General features: G+C 41.9%; 1 protein-coding gene across 2 annotated transcripts in view; it reads left to right on the top strand.

The window, feature by feature from the left end:
- Positions 1-21,342, top strand: part of MKLN1 (muskelin 1) — an 808,470-nt gene that overhangs the window by 182,346 nt on the left and 604,782 nt on the right. For both annotated transcript variants that reach the window (XM_086918927.1, XM_086918926.1), the window contains exon 4: positions 8,078-8,166. In XM_086918927.1, the coding sequence (XP_086775053.1) occupies positions 8,078-8,166 (89 nt within the window). The remainder of the gene's footprint in view (positions 1-8,077; positions 8,167-21,342) is intronic.

Raw genomic sequence — 21,342 nt, 5'->3', positions numbered from 1 at the left:
CAATAATCAATCCAAGTGATTAAAACAACAATTAACACAATTCAAGGCACACTCATTACACAATTCCAATTATACATCTTAATTGTCTTAAAATCACACAACGATGTTGAGATTCTTGTTCTTTTTTTTTTTCTTTATTTCTTTATAGCCTTGCACCAATGCGTTTCGTCGCAGTGGGAATGTATCCCTTACGACTTACTCATGTACATGCACCGAGCACCTGTAGTGCACTTCACTAAGGATCTGTCCATCATTTTTATGCCTTTTATATATTTTTTATGTTGCAGGTTCTGGTTCATTTTAGTTTGTTTGGGTAAATGAGGGAGAGGGGTTCACTGTAGTGTCAATATCATTCTACTTTTTAACATTCTCTTTAAACCTTCTTCCACTATAATTCGTTCCTTTTCTACATTCCACTGTATAATGTTTTAGCTTGAAATAAGAGTAAATGGAGCTGCGTTAAGAAACAGGTGGACTGCTGTAACCCGCGGCTGCTCATGAAAAAACTTTCCGATTTACAAAGGGTGACGCATACTTCACATAAGTGCCTGTTGTGTAGCTAATCCGACAAATTGCGGCTGTAAATTGCGCTGTTGCAAAATGTTCTCTTTTTAAGATTTGGTTGCGGACTGATAAACCTAGAGGCAGATTTATTTAGCAATTTGTACCTATCTATGCATTACTGGGTTGGACGGCACAATGTTAGTTAACTGTTTTTAGGACAATTACAGCATGTAAAAATGAGTCTAAAATATGGCACAAGAATAATTTCCAAGGTGCTTTATTATATTACAGTTGAGAGCAAAGCAGAATGTAAATTGCAGGAGCATTCAGTCAGTCGTTTATTGACCTAAATTGTGAACCAGGTATTTCCTCCACTCCTCTTCTTAAACTGGCTGCAGCTTATAGCTTTTGCATGTTTCTCCTCATTTCACTTGTTTCAGATCCTTGTCTTTCCAGCTAGGGGTGTTGAATGTCATTTTCTTTCAGTGCTACGCCTCTGCCACTAATGACATCTCGTGTTCAAAGCTGTCTTTTAGCAATTCCCTGAAGGCAAGCTGGGACGTTCCTACTAGGTATCACCTTTTTCAAATGGCCTTGCCATGAAATGGAGGAAATGCTGAATTCAGTAGTGCACTTTTTCATTTAAAGAAGAAGTCAGACCATCGGACAAACAACTACGCTTTGCAACAAAATAAAACAAATCAACTTGCATTTGTGTCAGCCACTGCACATTATTTTCTCATCTTTACAATTTTACACAATTCAATGAGAACAAGAACGATATGAGCTGTCCCAACTCAATTTCCCAAGAAGCACTGTAAGGTTTTGTGGCAGATTGAAGCTTCCAGGGATCCTAGAATTACTAAGATAGATGGTGCAGAGTCTGGACAGGCCAGTGATAAGTCTGGTAAGCCTTTTCTCTGGGAAACGGGTGACTTGAGCCTGAATTGTAATTGGTAGGATGCCATTTCGGCAGGGGTGTTGGATAACAACCCGGTGAGGAATTGTTATGTTATACGCTGCTGGACTATAACTGGCAATATTCAGTAGCTGTGCACTTAGCTGAGGGTGCCAAACTCTCTCGAAGGGATCCATCATAAGGATAAGCATCCCACATTCCCCAACAGTGCACAGGTTTCCCAGATACAAAAATGTTAACAAGATAGTCTCAAAATGGTCCAGGGAACTAGACTACCTCTGGAATCTTCTGGACCCCTGTTAGAAATATCTACAAGAGTGTGTGTAAGTACATCTAATAGCTAAGTCATATTAATAAAGTGTTACAGTGGCTCCAACAAGGTTTTTTAAAGCGGAACTATGTCATATCTAGTGTGAAAGTGGCAGGCAAGCTGAAACAGAAGTTGTAGATAGTGTCCTCTCGGTGAAAAGTTTTAGAATTTCGATAAAGTTATAAAATAGCCAGCATGAAATTAACAATTAATATAAACTAAAGGTACACAGCTGTCCAGGCTTAAGATAAGCAATGCAGAACACTGTGAATTAGTAAAATAATGGAAAAAGTACGAAACAAAGGTGTAACTGATACATTCTGCAAGGGAAACATCCTTAACAACGAAGTATGAATAACGAATGTCCTGAACCACGAGTCCCGAACAACGACCAAACACTTTACCACGACTTCAACGAATTCCTTTACAACGAAAATGAGCCCCGTATCCCTGCTGCTCTCTCGGGACAGCGACTGTTTAGTTGACTGTTCAGTGCCGAGAGAAAACGTGTTAAACACATTTTGTGCATGTGGCATCCTACTTTTAAAATTCAACAACATCATAGAATATTTCTGCTACTGATTGTTCTAGGAATGAAGAGAGAATCGGCAGAAGGATGCTGGTTTTAATCTGCAGAGCTCTGCTAATCTTCCAGGCAGGGGCCTTCACTTAGGTAGCAGGTAAAACAGCACCTTTATGCGAAAAGTAATTAAACAGTGTATATATGTTTAATTCATATTATTCGTACAGCTCTTAAACATCACAAGTACTAAAGCGCTGTTAGGAAATAATGTGACTGGGACCCGCAGGTTGAGGGAAACGATGTACGAAAAGAGAATGCAGCATTTCCATCAAAAACATTTTCTTTGAGACTCATGCCCAGCGTGTTTGGCCCAGGATCACGCCATTGTCAAAGGAGGGAGTTGCAGTTAGATGAATTTACGTAGTGGATTGAATTGCAAGTACACAACTTTCGGAGCCCTTTGATGAAAGAAGCACCGCGGGTGCAGACATTTCTTGTCGTTCTGGCTCTATGGGGTCATCAACTCACTATGAAGCATGCCGGCGAGAAAGGGAAACATCCTGAACAACGGGTGTGTGGGTAATCATATCCATTTATAGGGTGGGTGTAATTTGTTTTTAAGGGGTGGGGGAATCGGGGAAACTAGATTTAAAGCGTTTTTTAACACACACATTCCTTTACCACGAAAAAACGTGGTAAAGGAATTAGTGGTAAAAAAAGTCGTGGTTTAGACGAGGTCGTGATTGCAACCTCGTTGTTAGAGAAGTCGTGATTATGGAACTCGTTGTTCAAACATACATTCGCATGTCTTGGGTGATGCAAGCTGTGAGGCTGGACTGTGCAAATGGCCTGGTGGAGCTCCACATTAAAATACTTTTTCATGTACACAGTGCATCAGCGATTAGTTCCAAATTAATTTCTCATGCAGATGCAAAAGAGATTAGCTCAGTGAGGCATCCTTGTTTCTTGGCACAATCTTGGAAATGCCACAGATGTGTCATTGTATCAGCCTATGATCTAATTAGAGCCAGTTTACTCAGTGACTCTCCATCACCCTCTGATCAATTGTATGAGGACATCAAAAGCCCGACAATGCCAGTGCAGCTTTGCTAGAAGGATTCTGTTCACCAAACTGACATAAGATCTGCTTGAAATCGGTCTGATAGCTGTGTTTTTGGACGAGTTTTGCTTTAGTGTCGGCTTTTAATTGACCTAATTTCAGATCTATTTCAGCTACTGCATGTAGATTTAGCTGTAGAGCTGCAGCGAGCAGTATTTCTTGTGCGACAATACTAGAGGTTAGAGATTCATTCAATTTACGGCACTCCAAGTTTTGTTTGAGCACGTATCCCTGCGAAAAACCCCGAATACTTGCTTTACAGGCGTCCCAGACCATTGTGCATGTAGTAGAATTCTGATTAAATTCAATAAAATTATTAAGATGTATTTTAAGCTGAGCTATAAAAACAGAGTCTGATACTAAATATCTAGGGAAAGAGATTGGTCTGGGACAAGGACGAGTATATGGAGTGGAAAATATCAGCAGTATAGGGTTATGGTCCGAAGAGATTCGAGGCACACCTCCATAGAGCTGGTATTCAATAAATTATCGTTAACTAGAGCCATATCCAACGGGAGCATGATTTGTGAGGCGCAGAGGAATATGTGTACCCAGGAGTGTTTGGATGTATGTAGCGCCAAGCATCTTTGATGTTATGAATACGGCAGATATCCAGAATAGAAACCCTGGTTTTACGCATCCGCTGAAAACTCCCGGGTTTAGTGGTATCTTGTGATAATCCATAATGCAGTTGAAATCACCCATTATAATGAGCTCCCCTCCCAATTCAGAAGTTCTACGTTCAAGTGGTCAAAAACCCTAGGTTCGTCCATATTTGAACCATAAACCACACATAAAACTTATTTATGATTTTCAATACTTAGCTGAGCAATAGCCCATCTGCCATCCTTATCGTAAGCAGTTTTCAGAGTTTCTGCTCTAAGTATTTTGTCCTTAAGGATGGCAACCCCTCTAATAGAAGCCCCAAAAGCAGAACAGATTATAGTATCATATCCAATTTGACATAGCAGTTTTTTGTCCTTATAGGCAATATGCGTTTCAGATAATAAAACAAAGTGCGGGTTATGCAATCTCAACTCTTCCGACACTAAGTGTCTCTTACTCCTACTATTTAACCCCGCAACATTCCAAGCTAAGCATCTTAATTTATGCATTCAAGAAAAGAGACAAAAAAGACATGATTAACCAAGTGGAATACTTCTGTTCCTGAGCAACAAAGAAATAAATATGTTCTCATACTTTTAATCCCCTTTATCGCATATCTCCCCATCAGGTCAATTAAAAGCTGACACTAAAGCAAAACTCTTCCAAAAACACAGCGCCAATTTACATAAATTTAGAATAGTGCAATATGAGGGAGGGGACAAAATCGGCAAAATCCTGGCCTACAAGGTTGCGGAGGACAGAGCTAGCACTCTGATTGCTAATATCCGAGGATCTGATAACATGCTACATGATCAGCCGAATGACATACTAGAACAATTTGTGGACTTTTATAGTTCTTTGTATACCCTGGAGTCTTCTCCATGTGTAGTCTCAATACCGAACTATCTGGATGAGAATGCAATAAACATCTGTAATATCTCAGAAATGGATCAACTTTCGGAAGATACTGGGCTAGAGCTTAGCCAGGCTATTGCTTCTTTACTTGTCGGGAAGGCCGCAGGGGAAGATACCATCCCTGTGGAGATTTATAAAATCTGCCTAGAGGAACTGTCACCTCTACTGCTACAAGTTATACAGTCCATTGGGGTAACTGGAAAAGCTCCCAACTCGTGGAACAAGCCCAAAATAATTTTTTTTCTTAAAAAGGGCAAATCAAATGAGGATCAGGGATCATATAGACCCATCTCTCTTATTAATACTGATGCAAAAATATTTGCGAAAATTCTAGCAACTAGGTTGGCTGCCCTTATGCCTAAAATAGTCAACCCGCAACAACATGGGTTTGTGATTGGGAGGGACACCACCACTCACGTTAATATGGCCATTACGGCATTCGATGTGGCTGAGACGGAATCCACCCCACTCAGTATGATCTTGCTGGATGCCGAGAAGGCTTTTGACCGAGTGGGGTGGGACTATCTCTGGTATGCTATGACAAAGATGGGGTTTAGGAGACAATTTGTAAAGGAGATATGGGCGCTGTATGATAACCCTACAGCTTGTATCAGCTATGGTGGGTTGACCTCCTCAGATTTTTCCATCTCACGGGGAACCCGTCAAGGCTGCCCCTTATCACTTTTATTATTTGCCCTTTCTCTGGAGCCATTTCTACATGCTCTTCAGGCACAACCGCAAATTGCACCTTTTAGGTCCGGCTCACAGGTACTGAAAATTATGGCATACGCCGATGATATTGCTATTTATTTTCCCGATGTTATAGAGGCACTACAAGGGATTACACAGAGGCTTGTAAGTTTGGAAAAGTTTCCGGCTATAAGCTCAATATAAACAAAACCCAAATTATAGCTAATTATGTACCAGTGGCAGTGGTTCCAAAGATTTGTAAAGTCGCCACTTATCTAGGCGTTAAAATCACTTCTAAAATAAGAGAAATCAACCATATTAACTATAATAAGCTAATTAAATCTACTACTTTGCTACTAAAAAAATGGCACAGACTCCCCTTGAACCTAATTGGCAGAATCAACCTAAATAAAATGAAGGTTTTACCTAAATTTCTTTATCTTTTTCGTTCAAACCCATTCGCACTGAATAATTCTTTTTTTAGGCAATTAGTTGGAATCTTCAGCAGCTTTATCTGGGGATTCAGAAAAGCTCGAAGATCCCAACTATTTTAAGAGGGTGACATTTAAGACTGCCAGGGATGTAATCAGGATTTGGTCCAATCTATTAGCATTCTGTAGGACTACTTTTTACCACCCGAAACTACAGCTATGAGGTAATCCGGGTCTTCCTGGGATTTTCAATGACGGTATGGCCCTTAGATGGTCTGCTCAGGGTATCAATGTCTTGGGGGACTTATACGGCGCGCTAGGGTTCTTAGATTTTTATTCACTGAAAATATTGTACGATTTGCCGGAAACAATGAGATTTAAATATCTACAGCTACATGATTTTTTGATACGGAAAAACAAAATCCATGAAATCTTAGATTGTGATATTTGGAATTGTCTATATGCATCCAAAAACAAGTCGACTATAAGTGAAGCTTACAGGTGTCTTAGTGCTTTTAAAACTGATGACTGTTTAAAACTAGCTGAGAAATGGAGTAGTAAAATGGGTTTAAACATTAATAATTCCGTGCGATCATCAAGTTTAAGGCTGAAACAGTTTAGAACTACCTGCATGTTGTATTATACACCGGAAAGGATTTCTAAGTGGTCCCTTAACAATACTTATAGTGACCGTACTAAATTTCCTAGTGTCAAGCTGTTGCAGTAGATTTGGAACACATGTTGTTTACTTGCCCAGCCTTAAGGGAATTCTGGGCGGAACTACATAAAGTTTTGGAAATTAAGGAGATTTATCTACCTTCTACTACTGCTTTAACAGTACTACTTGATATACATCCTGTTTCTCTGTCCCAGCCTGCACTTGTTAGGATCCTTTTTTCCTGTGCAAAATTAATATTAGCTAGAGCCTGGATTCCTCCCAAACCCCCTAACATTTCGGATTGGTGGTCATTAGTAAATGAAATTCACTCTATGGAGCTAGCCTTGGCAAAACTCAGAGGGGTCTGGTCACTAAGAAAATGTTGAAATATCTGGGGTAACTTTATCTAAAAACCTAAACTGGAAATTTAACATTATTAGGAATTCTTATCCCTGTAGCGGGCCATTAGTCGGCCGCAGCATTCCTGCTGTTCCGCTTCTAGTATGAATAATATGAAATATGTTTTTTTTAAGAGCTATCAAGCTAAACTCTTTTTATGTGTACTAAGTGGAATTTGAAATATGTTTTGGGAACCATTTATATTTATTTTGTAAATTTTGGCTTTCTTTATTGTATATGTATTGGTATGTTTCCTCATCAGTTTGTCAATAACATTTTTTTATATATATTTCACATATACTGATCTAAGCACAATATTAGCGGCAATAAATCAAATTATTTACTTGGGTCTTTGCAAAGATTTGTGAGGATCTTCTTTCCTGATGATTCGTTGATTCAAATCAATGGAAGGCAAATTGTTTTGAATATCGTGTTGAAATGCACTTTGTTCTGGGGATCCAATTGAACTCCGCTATGTTTGGTTACATTCTCTCTGTTATGGTCTGAGGCCCGAAACATGATTTGGTCAGTGTAGGAATTTTATTCCTAATCCAAACACTAAACAGATTTGAGATTTTGTTAGACCTATTGCTGTAAAACTAGTGTTAGATGCAACAATGTTTTCTTTTCTTAATAGTCAATTTCCTTGGTTAGATAGTCTCAACAACTGTGTCAACCATCTTGTCTTATTTTTGTTGCCTGCTGCTTGAAAAGAGCTCGACATTATTATCTTATGATTGATTGTCAGCTTACTTTGGAGGGCACAAGGGGCACAAGGGTGTGCAGTGAGTGGTTAAAAGGATGACGTTACACCTTTCTTTAAGTTCTCCAGTGTCTGCTTCATAGATGAGTGCCATTATTATCTTTTGAAGGACTAATACTTTTTTTGTTGTAGAGTAGAAACATGAGTTTCTCAAACAGAATGGTCAGTTATAATGTGTGCCTACAATATCTGCTAACCTATTGAGAACTACAAGACAATCTTGTTTTTTATTTCTTCAGCGGCTTGAAGAATGATTACAACAAAGAAACGTTCACCTTGAAACATAAAATTGATGAACAGATGTTCCCCTGCCGATTCGTAAAAATAGGTAAATGTGCTACATCTTTTGTTTAATTTGGAGTGGAAAGTATAATTCGTAAAACCTCATGCTAGTTATTTTTATCGACATCTTGATACAGATGAAACAAACATCAAATAGGTAGTCAAATCAATTTTGGTATGATATACTTCACAGTCTCAAAGATCTTTACAAATGTGTGTGTGATTCTTGTGTGTGTATCTGTTTGTCTGAGTGTCCACAACTGTGTTTGATTCCACAAAACCAGAGTAGAATTTTAAAAACTGTATAGGTCAAAAATGTATGAGGGATATTATTGTCATATTTATTAAATTGCTAGCAGCATATTCGGAATCATTTATGCAAGACCGTATTTATGCGCTATATACCACTACCCAAAACATTTCATTAGCACTGTAGACCTTCTGTAGACTTTGCTGTGGACGCTACACATAAACATCCAGCAGCTTTTGGGAAAGGCTTTGTCTTTGAATTGGTGTTTGCCATTCTTCTTAATCTTTCACATTATTAAGCCTTCGATTGACTTTTTTTTCTTGAAAACCAAAAAAGTGGTATCTTCTCATCAGTGCGTACAATATGTTTGGAAACCTTTTGTTTTCTTCCTTGGATAGCAGATTCCAAAATACCATTTGTTCTGATGGATACATCTTATGGTAGATTCTTCACCTTTGGAATATTCTGAGACGCCAGACTGCATCAGAGATTTCTCTCAGCAATTCTCCACTTTCATCTGGCTCTGTAGTAACTTCATAGTGCCCTAGAAATGACAAATCAGAGCCCCAAAAACTGCAAGATTTAAGCCGTACCATGACTGCAGGAAGCAGATGTTGGTCACGGACACACACAAAATGTGCCTATTGTACTTGGGCTCCAGCCATGACTGGAATTTGTACACTAAGCGCAACTGAAGATGAAATATTATGTCGCCAAGCATATTAAGAGGGCCGCTCCCTCAGTAGATCACGGTCACAAAGTCGGTCCGACTTGACGTCCCGTATCCTCCCAAAGTCTTCCTTTCCGTCGAGGATGCATCAAATGCACACAAAAAAGACACACAAGGCTCAACCCCACAACCCCAAGCACTCAAAAGCTGTGCAGAACCAACCTCCTTGACACTGGAGCCCTGTCGAGAAGTTACTCAAAGGGTTCAGCGTCTTCTGACTCCCAAGTCCAGCATCTGGTCCCTGGTTGTCATCGACCCCGAAGCAGAGAGCTGCCTTTAAGAAGGCCATGCTGCCACCCGCTCCCTCTGGTGTGTCTTCTGGCCCATTGAGCTTTAGTGGCTTCCATTACGTCTTCCACTGGTGGGTCCAATGCCAACAGTTCCCTCTGTTCCCACACCCATAACTGCAGCAGTTCAGACTTCCATTTAGGTCCCAGGGTCTACGCCAGTTCCTTCAGTGCTGATGCACTGGTACTGGATCCAATCACAAAGCCAGTCTTTGACCTGAACCAATGTTGTTCCACACCAGGCCTATGTATGAATCCACTTTTGTTGTACAGCCAGACCTCCAGGATAGACCTCTCCCTCGACATCAGTACTATGAGTGATTGAAGGCCCTCTTCAGCTCTGTTTCCGATGCAGTCCAGTGCATAACTAATGTCCCTCACAACACTGATGATGACAAGGAGGTGGGTTATCTACTCTGCCCTCATTACCCTGATGAAGGGCTGTACTGAGACTTGAAAAAATGCTAGTGAATGTATTTACATCACCAGACTCAACAACTGCTTCACCAATGGAAGAAAGAGACTTGCAATTACCTACTCTGGAAACTAGGCCAATTTATCGCCTGAAATTCATCAACTAGTTCCATCTTCATCTGTGCTATTACCATTTAACAAGGCCCTTAGGATACTGTCTTGTGTTTGTGGCTGGACTGATCGCTCGGGACAAGGACCAGTGAAAACCTGGACTATGTGAAGGCATTTTTAGTGTGAATATGGTCTTGATATGGTTTCAGTTTTGGACCGTTCCTATGATGTACATTGGGTCCACCCACACATGAAGGGTATCATTTCTATCAGGAGAGATGTGGGAACACAAGGTAGTAAGACTTTGACCATTTGCTAGAAGTGCATAAGATTTAAGTCACACAAATATGGGAAAAGCACAGAGTTTTGACTCATATGTGTACGTTCTTTGGGCTTTCTGGTTAAGGAAATGCCCTTGGATCAACGCAAGCCACACCACCTTAGATTCTCCTGTGTCTCTAGGCTTTCAAAGTGCCCATAGTTGGTAGGGTTTCCTGGGTGCTAGCCAACCTTGAGCCAACATGTTGAAGGCACCCCTTAGTAAAGAAAAAAATATTGGGTGCTTTAGGTTTTTTTGGACATCTGCAGTGCATTCTGGTAATACAGTGTACTGGGATACATGAAAGCCACACTACCCTGGAGTTCCCTTGCTCTCTAGGTTTCAGAAATGTTCAAGGATCGTAGGATTACCTGTGTGCTAGATGACCCATGGTGATTTCTGCTTGGGTATCGCCCTCTTGGGGATCCTTTAGGGTGTAGATCCATTAGGGATTGGTACCGAGGGATCCTGTCCCGATGAGATACCTTAAGCAGATAACAACTACTATCGCGGCACCAGTAACAGATCTTATCAATGCATCTTTTGCGCAGGGGTTGATTCCACCTAGTTGGAAAAAAGCGGTCGTAAAGACCCTTCTGAAAAAGCCCGGTCTAGATCCATCGGACCTGGCTAATTTCAGACCGATCTCCTTGCTGCCTGGGTTCGGTAAGATCGCGGAGAAACTAGTGAACAGGCGACTGTCACAGTTCCTGGAGTCCAATGGCTTGCTGCGGAATTCCCAAACGGGATTCAGGCCGGGCCAAGGCACTGATACTGCCCTTCTGGCAGTCGTGGAAGAAGCCAGGAGCATTTTGGATTCAGGAGTATCGGTGGCAGTGATCCTCCTGGACCTTAGTGCGGTTTTTGACACCGTAAACCATCAGGTACTGAAAAATGGGGGATACCAACCAATTATGGGCGCACAATCCTTACTATCAGGGTACAAATTTATGAACAAATTACAATCATATGATGGTGCTTCTAGAGAAATGATGCGTATCCTACACCACTGGCTCCCAAAGGAAGCGGCAATATATACAATATCCTCTGAGCACACACCCACAGTTCACATGTATAATTCAAATATATATCTGGCAAGTAACTCAAATCCTCAGGAGTTGAATTTGTAAGTACAAATTCCCAAAGTCAATGTCAAAAGTCAAACTTCCAGTGTAAAAGGTCCTTGTAGTTTTATTTCATAAAATGTTCAAGGTTGATTACAACAGCCTTCGTCGTGTACACTATAATACCTCGACTTCTTCAGGGCTGTAATCAAACAAAACATATCCCACAATCATTACACATATTACATATTAGTGGCTATAAAAGGTGGGACAGCACCAACCACCTTCAAGTAAGATAATAGCCTGCAGAGTGGAAAAGTTTGAGGTGAGAAAGAAAGTAGTAAAGCCACTCCAGTCTAAATGTACACCCAAAATGTGATAAAAGTCAGGACCCCCCAACCAAGAGAATAGTCATGGTATGGGTAATATATCACCTCCGAATTTTACAGTTGTCTCCCACTACAATAGGGTCATCCCAGCATAAGTCAATAATCAATCTGTAAAACAGAGGCGTAAAGCAAATCATATATTCCTTAACATTCTCTCTAGTATCAATAGAATTACCAAATAGTCCACATTTGGTTTCAAACAAAATTTCTTGCCAACATAGAGTATAAACTTCACCCCCTATGTTATTGTTCAACCAATTAGATTTTTACCTTAGTATTCTCATCTAATCCAATCCAGCACTAGCATACAATGTCCAATTCTTCAATCATCTATCTGCATCCACTGAAATCAAAATAAATATATAACACTCAAAATGTCTGCTAGAAAACGCTAGATAATGTACTGAATTCTATAACACTTACCCAGTATCTATTGCCTGGTGTGTTCAACGAAAACATATCTTAAATTTCACTTATCCTCATCACACACTACAAAAAGCAAATAGTACATGTCATTTCCCAATTGAGATCAATGTAGCACAGTTCAATCACATTGCCATGCGATAAGTATATACAACTCACCAACCTCAATATACTGTGTTCATAAATGTACCTCAACTCAAGAGTCAAAAGGCTCCATATAAATATTAACAACATCCCAAAATTGTAAACCATCAGGTGTTGCTCCGACTGTCAGAGGTGGGCTTGACTGGAATGGCCTTGAAGTGGCTCGCGTTGTTTCTGCACCAACGAACCTACCAAGTCTGGGAAGATAGTGCACAATCTGCCCCCATCCCCCTTCAATATGGTGTGCCTCAGGGCTCCTCCCTGAGCCCCACATTGTTTAATGTCTATATGGCACCATTGGAGGATGTGGTGGCACCACTGGGTATCAAAATATTCAGCTATGCTGATGATACCCAGTTGGTGGTGGCCCTCTCCCAATTGGGGGACCATCCGGACCTGTTGCACTCCTGCTTGTCCAAGGTGTACACTTGGATGGGCAACTCAGCATTAAAATTGAACGGCTCTAAAACAGAGCTGATGTTGCTGGCACATGCGGGGCCTTCTTTGCCGCCAGGCAGCTGGCAGAGTTGCCTTGGCGATTCTCCAAGACCCAAAAAGGAGATCAAAAGTCTGGGTGTGTGGCTTGAACAAGACTTGTCTTTCAAGACCCATGCAAAAAAAACTGCCGGAGTCTGCTTTGCTCTGCTTCGATCAGCCCGTAAGATTTTACCCCTTCTCCCTCCGACCTCCAGGAAACTTCTTATCCAAGGGCTGATTGTCTCGAGGTTGGACTACAGCAATGCGCTTTTCTTGGGCGCTCCGGAAGCAACGCTCAATAAACTTCAACAAGTGCAGAATGCAGCAGCAAGGCTGCTGACGAATATCCCAAGGAGACAGTCAGCAAAACCAGCATTAAGAGCACTGCATTGGCTCCCAGTACGGGAGAGGATAAAATTCAAATCTCTCTGTATGGCTCATAAAATCCTGAGAGGGAAAGGTCCTTCCATCCTGGATAATATGGTGCTCCCCTACAAGGCTACTAGAGCCCTACGCTCTGACCACAAATCCTTGGTACAAGTGGCCAGAGTAAAAAGAGCCCGGACGGGCGGTAGAAGATTCTTGGTGAATGCAGCCAGGTTATGGAATGCGCTGCCCTTGAATTTACGGATAGAGACTGGTACTATTCGGTTCCGAAAGCTACTTAAGACCCACCTATTCCCCGCTTAATGCTGTCTTTTCTCAGCCCCATTCCTCTGAGTCATGAACGAGCGCTGGGATGCCCGAGGGTAACCGTGCGCTATATAAGATTCCAAATAATAATAATAATAATACTGTTGGAATGAGGAAATTATCATCTTTTTAACTGTAGCTCTCTAATTTATATTGGTGCTCGGGGACCTGAGCTGTATCTCCGAGAACTGTACAGAATTAAATTAGGAAAAGAAAAACGGGTCTTTCTGTTTTTACTATCAATAGTGGTGATGTTATTGCTCTATGCACGCTGCTCATCCACAAACAAAAAGCATCAGGCTATTGGGGAAACTGTTCCTTAGCATCAATGTTGGTGACTTCTAAAATGGAGTCCATCTGGTGTGTCCATTAGAGAGATTTCCTTCCTTTAGTGGAAGGACTGGGGAGGTAGTGTGGAGGAAGTGAACATTACGTCCTCCACACTAAAGAGGTTAGTGTTGCTAACACCTTCTTCCACTCCTTTCTTTTGGAGCTGTCCCATCTGATTTTCCCATATTTCAGCATCAGTTTGCTCCTGACCCCACCATATCCTTCTTCCATCTGTGCTTGGAACTAATCTTTCTCGTTATCTTGCACCTCCACCATCACTTTTCTGATGCTGTTCTGTTATTTAGAACTATCTATACAAGCATGTTCAGCGTACTGCTTTTCTGGGCCGCATCCCTCTCATTTCTCTTTGTGTGCAGCTCTCATCTTAAACTCTTTACTGAACACTCACGCTGTCGCAGGTATTCTGGACCCAATATGTTTTTACTTTCATTTAAATGGCAAAACAGCTAAAGGTGATCACGTTTGCACTCTAGAGATTGCTCTGCTCAAATTGCATAGGTAACCTCCATTCCTTGCTTGACTTTACTTTTAATTACTTAAGTTCTGTTCATGTAAAGTTTTTCTGTGTGCTAGTTATTGTTTCATCTTGATATTTTGGTATTTCATCATACCTTGAGAGAAATACAGAAAGCTGGAGTGTACATGTATAGTATCTGCTGGATTCTGTAGCAGTGTCTTTATTGCTGTCAAAATGAGATACTAACATCAGATGCCAGTTTGAGTTGATATGATGAGCTGAAAGTTGCTGAGGAGAGCTACATACTCGGAGAAAGCGTCACCGAAGTGAAAACGAGCAGAATGATTGTGCTTTAGTAGTGGTGTGTATTGATAAAGCAATGAAGTGGCTGACCTGGGTGTCTGAGTAATGCATTTAAAAGTGATATGAAATGACAAAGTAACTTTGTTGGCTAATACAGACCACATAGATGTTTGTATTAAGTAATAAGTATCCAAAGGCAGTTATGTGGTTTGGAATACTGTGACAAATATTGTTCTATAGGAACTTGGAGAGTGTGACTGTGTCAGTATTGAAAGGTGTCATTGTACCCCCAGGTATCCAAGAATACAAATCAGTAAGGACAAGACGAGAGGCAGTCTACCATTTGGCCAGTACCAACTGACGAAGCATGGGGCGTGATGAATAATTCTGTCAGTGCTGATACTGTTCTTTTAATCTCAGAGAAGACTCTTAGTTTGAGTAATGTAATGGCGTTCCCTGCTTTTGAACTGGGATTTAACAACTGTGGGGTAGGGGTGTCATTGCAGGGGTGTGGGAAGCTCGGGGTGGGGTTGGGTCAAATGACAACCCGACAGTCAAGGACATCTCATCGACTTACAGATGTCCCCTCATTGAACAGCTCTTGTCACTGCCTGTGATGAGTAGGGTCTGAACTGAACAGAAGAGGGCTTGACAAGAGAAGGAAGCATTGAAGTGAAGAAGAGTGAAACTGATAAGTGTCAGGCATTGGTGATATGGAACAAGGAATTGGAGACTATGTCCTCTGTCCCTTAGTGATAGGGCTAACATTGTCAATTGAACTCAAACCCACACAGTGAAAGCAAATCTGAGTCTTGACAAGCAGTTGAACCTTTCTGTCATGATTCACTTAATTGATTATCATGCACCTCAGCGTATTGGTAGATATAGTATATATATTGCAGTGATGGTCCTCTCAGTGCAGTTAAGGTTCAGTCGGACTTTCAAATGGAAATGTATTTTTAATTCCTCTTCATTAGTCATTTCAAGATATTAATGTCACACGTTCCATTATCAAAGTCTTAATCTTAATATAATTCTTACATGTTTTAAGATTTGAGTTCCATTTAGTTGGATAGAACATCTATATGAATTCAAAACCTATTTATCAGTCCTTCAGCAATTCGACATGATGAATTGCATTTTTCTCACAGCCACTTATTTCAAACATCATTGTTGCGAATCACGAATCCGAAAGCAACATGAGTCCTAAGTAATTGTACGAGAAAAGAGATATGCTTTTGACAAAGATAATGACAGCATTTCTTGTGAAGTGGTAAGAATAATAAGGCCCAAATAATGGGGTGGCAGTCTTGAGGTTAAAATTGTTTTATGGGGTCTGACATAGTACATTTGTATCTTGGGGGAGGGATGAATACGTATATATACTGTATATGTGTGGGTTGCTGATTGTGTGCATTACCCTTTGGTCCCACATCTGTTACCATGTAGTTATGTGATCATGTCTGGTATCTTGAATCTAGCTTCATGTTGTATCCCATATGCTTTTAATATTTTATACACTCCCATAGTCCTTTAAATGGTATACAACTGTTACAACGAAGTTTTTACCACGCACTACCATTACAACGCAGGCATTGCCACGCATACCATTACAACGCATTGCGCTGAGGGGCGCTCTAGGATAGGGAATAAGTATAATTTTATATCCAACACCTTCCCTAGTGTCCACGGGGACTGGAGTTGGAATATAAAATTATACTTACCACTATCCAGCACCTCTAAGCGCTATGCGTTGTAACGGTATGCGTTGTAAATACCGCGTTGTAATGGTATGCGTGGTAAAAGTATGCGTTGTAACGTCATACATCCCTTTAAATGGGCTAATCTTAGGTCATGTGGAAGTCGTCAATATGATGTACCATAGTAGCCAAGATATGATACCCAGATTTTTTCGAATAGTGTGGTCTGATTATCTACGATTCATTCATGTGCTGCTAATCATGTAAATTCTAAGGTCCTGTCTTCTTAAGTGGATGTCTTTGCTGATAACCAGTGTGTGTCTAAACATATCTTAGCGGTGAGCAGTGCTCTGGCCATCCTTCTATGTTACATTGTCCACGGTGTCCAATGTGTCGTGTAAATTTGCTACCTTTGTTGAAGGTTTACAATGACAGACACTAGATCTTTGTAACTTTCTCTATATGCCCTGCCAGTTAAGCTAAGACATGCCCTCAAGATGAGGCGTAAGTTGATACATGGGTTTTCAACCTCTAGCAAAGGTCATTTGTGGTCAGTTTTGCTTTGAATAGTTTAGTGGCAGAACACTACTATAAGTGTCATATTTTGGAATCTAGTTACTTTAGGCTTGTTTCACACAACATTTTGCCATGTGTTAAAGAGTGCCTCACACTTTACTTAGGTGCAGTTCACTGCTAGCAAGGTGTGCTAGGGGTTGCTGGGTTCTTTTGGTACTACTGCAGAATGTAGGGAGAATGGAAGTATATTGTACAAACCTGATGTCATGTCTCTGTATCTGCTCTACTTTACTACGTATGAAACTATTGCAGATTCTTGTAAGGTAAAAAGGCCAGGGCCTGTCAGTCATTCAGAGCAATGATTAAGTTGGCTGTACTTCCAAAACGGAGTGTGAGGTAAGTGGAATTTTTGTCTCGAGTCCTCAAAGGACTTACATTTCTCTCCTTGTATTAGGTCATCTAGTGTGAGTGTTTAATGTGTAGCCGATAATCTCCAATTAAGGGACTCGTCTCCAATTGACATGCTGTTTTGAGCCATGTGTGAGCTCCCTTAGGGATATGTGGACGTATCTTTAATTTCTTATGACGCATGTCCAGGTTTTCAACATTGCTTTAATGATGGGGAGAGTGCCTATGCCTGCTTTTGCTGTAAAGTCCCTGGAAGTTGCGTTGGTGCTTTCTGTTGGCCCATATTGGACTGTCCTCACAGCTGGGTATAATGCAGGTTAGTTGGGATAGCTAATGCTTAAATGAAATGAGGACATATCAGGGATCCATAGTTTCCTGGTATAGTGGTGGGTTGTAATTTTGTGTGTTTGAGCCTAGGCTTTTTAGCCGTCCAAGCAAAATCTTATACCATGAACAATTGTTTGCAAGAGAGCAGCTGAGATCTGAATGGCTATCATTCCCAACACATTTTGCAGCAGAATCTATTCTGGATTCACATGCTGTGCTATTCTGCCATCTAGTGGTTGTGTCCAGAATTCTTTAAAAAAAACTGTTGTTCCTTTTACTGTTTTTAGGTCTCGGCATCCAAGAGCTTTTTGGAATCAAATACAAATTTCGAAGCTCTCGGAGGCCGAGTTGAAGCTTCGCCCATCTTTGTAATTGGCTAGCGTCAGCTTAGATGCACAACTCTGCCTTTTGATTGTAAAGTAGGCTTCTTAGTCCCTCCTTGTTGCCGCCTTGTCTCCTTTTGGCCCCACCTACATGGATTGGATCGATCACTTGCGGAATGATACAGTGTCCTTCATTTGCTAGGAGGCACTCTTTTTAGGTCGAGCAGACCTACCCTCAATGCGTGAGCATTGAAGGTGTCTGCTTTAGACCTTTGTGGCCCGTATTTAGGAATGTGGACAGCTATCAGACGCGCGCTTTGACAATGTCAGATTTCACCTCGGGAGCGCGCGTCTGAGCTGCGCTTGCGCGGAGCAAAGCCCTTGCTCACACACAGACACAGGCAGCCCCCACCCCTCTGCATGCACGCACGCACACACACACACAGGCGCGCGCATGCACACGGCACACATACAGGCACACGGCACACTATCCCCTGCCTCACATTCTCTTTCAATCACACACAGTCACGCATGCGCACACACATTCCCTCGCGCACACACGCGCGCACACACTCCCCCCCCTCCCCTCCCCCACAGGCATACACACACACAGGCAAGCACGGACTTCACATCAGCCCTGGGCCCCACTCACCGACTGTGCTCTTCCGGCTTGGCTCCTCACGGCGCGTCTCCTCTTCTCAATCGGGGCTCCCTCAGGTCAGAGGAGCCCCGCAACAGGCGCCACACTCCTCCTTCTCCCCGGCCCACTCCTTGGGACCCGGGCTACCCAGGACCGGCAGGGCGCTCCATGCGCCGGCAGGCCTTCTCACGGACCTCAGGAGGCGGGACTTCCGGTCGGCCGCGAGCGGATTGGCCGGCCGGCCAAGAGCTTCCGAGTCGCCGCGGGCAGCGCGGCGGCACTCTCCCGATCACTACAAAAACAGGAGATGTGCACGCGACTGGCCGCTGGCGTCTCGCGTCTCTTCCGCCTTGTTTTCTTTTAGCCCTCCATTGGAGTGCATGCTTTTTGCTCTCTCCCTATGCGCCGATTCCCCCTTCACACCCATACATACTATGTTGCTCTCTTGCCCAGTCTCCACCCACCTATGTGTGAAATTTTTTTGTTTTGCTAAATAACGTTTGCCTTCTACGTAAAGTGGGAGTGGGGGATATTTTTATTAAATGTGTTCAACTGTTGGGGGATATTTTTATTAAATGGTTTCAGCTACAGCCTGCATTCATGGATAAAGAGGGTGTTTCTTAAATATCCATTTTCATTCTAGTACAGCAGATACGGTCCGACTTTTTATATTTTCTCTGTCTCTCGAACTTGGCCCAAGGGCGTTAGACAACGGGACAAGACGTCACAGATTTGCCCACACAGCTGAATTTTTTCTGTGTCCTGTCATTTCCTTCCAGCATTATTTTTTTTCTGTTTGTGACTCAACGTCATTGTCCTAACCCCTTAATTAGTCGATCTCTTTACCCCTTACTGTACTTCATCTGTTAGTGGATCACCCTCTTTGTACTAACCCCTCATCCGGTCCCTGTTCGCCCCTCACTCAGCGCTCCTCTTTTCACCTCGCACTTTACTTGTTATGTTAGTGGCTCACCCTCCTTATTTTGACCCACCTACCCCATTCTTGACCAGTCACTCGCCATGCAATGCAACCTACTCTCCAAATCCCACTCAGTGCCACATAATTACACACCACATAATTACACAGCACTCAATGCAACATACACTCCATGTACCACTCAGTGCCACATAATTACATGCCACATAATTACACTGCACTCAATGTAACATACACTCCAAATCCCACTCAGTGCCACATACGTACACGCAACAGAATTACACTGCACTCAATGCAACATACACTCCGAATCCCACTCAGTGCCACATAATTACACGCCACATAATTACACAGCACTCAATGCAACATACACTCCAAATGCCACTCAGTGCCACATAATTACACTCCATATAATTACACAGCACTCAATGCAACATACACTCCAAATCCCACTCAGTGCCACATAATTACATGCCACATAATAACACAGCACTCCCTGCAACATACACTCCATGTACCACTCAGTGCCACATAATTACACGCCACATAATTACACTGCACTCAATGCAACATACACTCCAAATCCCACTCAGTGCCACATAAGTAAACACCACATAATTACACTGCACTCAATGCAACATACACTCCAAATCCCACACAGTGCCACATAATTACACACCACATAATTACACAGCACTCAATGCAACATACACTCCATGTACCACTCAGTGCCACATAATTACACGCCACATAATTACACTGCACTCAATGCAACATACACCCCAAATCCCACTCAGTGCCACATAAGTATACACCACATAATTACACTGCTCTCAATGCAACATACACTCCATTTACCACTCAGTGCCACATAATTACATGCCACATAATTACACTGCACTCAATGCAACATACACTCCATGTACCACTCAGTGCCACATAATTACACGCCACATAATTACACAGCACTCAATGCAACATACACTCCGTGTACCACTCAGTGCCCCATAATTACACGCCACATAATTACACTGCACTCAATGCAACATACACTCCAAATAACACTCAGTGCCACATAATTACACTTCACATAATTACACTGCACTCAATGCGACCTACACTCCAAATCACACTCAGTGCCACATAATTACACGCCACATAATTACACAGCACTCAATGCAACATACACTCCAAATACCACTCAGTGCCACATAATTACACGCCACATAATTACACTGCACTCAATGCAACATACACTCATAATACCACTCAGTGCCACATAATTACACAACACATAATTATACTCTACTGAATGCAACACACACTCCTTACAATACCACTCTATCTGTTTATCGCCCTCACACTATCTATCTATCTATCTATCTATCTATCTGCCTCACTCTATCTATAGGGCTCACTCTATCTATCGGCCTCACTCTATCTATCTATCGGCCTCACCCTGTCTATCTATGTATCGCCCTTACACTATCTATACATGTATCACCCTCACTCTATCTATCGCCCTCCCTCTATCTATCTATCGAACTCGCTATCTATTTATCGCATCATCACAGCATCACTCAGCACCACTACATGAATCACTCAGGAGTACCACAACATCACTCAGGGGCACCACAACATCACTATGCACTACCACAGCATCACTAAACACCACAGCATCACTAAACACCACAGCATCACTAAACACCACAGCATCACTCGTCGCCACCACAACATCACTCGTCGCCACCACAACATCACTCAGCGCCACCACAGCATCAATCTGTGCAACAATTCAACAACAACTGGTTCAAATATGTTCTCTCAATGTTTCAAGCTTTATTACAAATGTCACAAAAACATGTTAATATTTCACTTCTGTTCTTGGATTTTCGTCATAATAAAATACAATGAACATAATCTTCACAAAAGTTATTTACAAAAGTTTAAGCTATTGGC

Source organism: Lissotriton vulgaris, chromosome 1_1 (assembly GCF_964263255.1).
Source record: "Lissotriton vulgaris chromosome 1_1, aLisVul1.2, whole genome shotgun sequence".
NCBI lineage: Eukaryota > Metazoa > Chordata > Amphibia > Caudata > Salamandridae > Lissotriton > Lissotriton vulgaris.
Note: the sequence above shows the minus strand (reverse complement) of the source record. Positions and strands in the feature narration are given on the sequence as shown.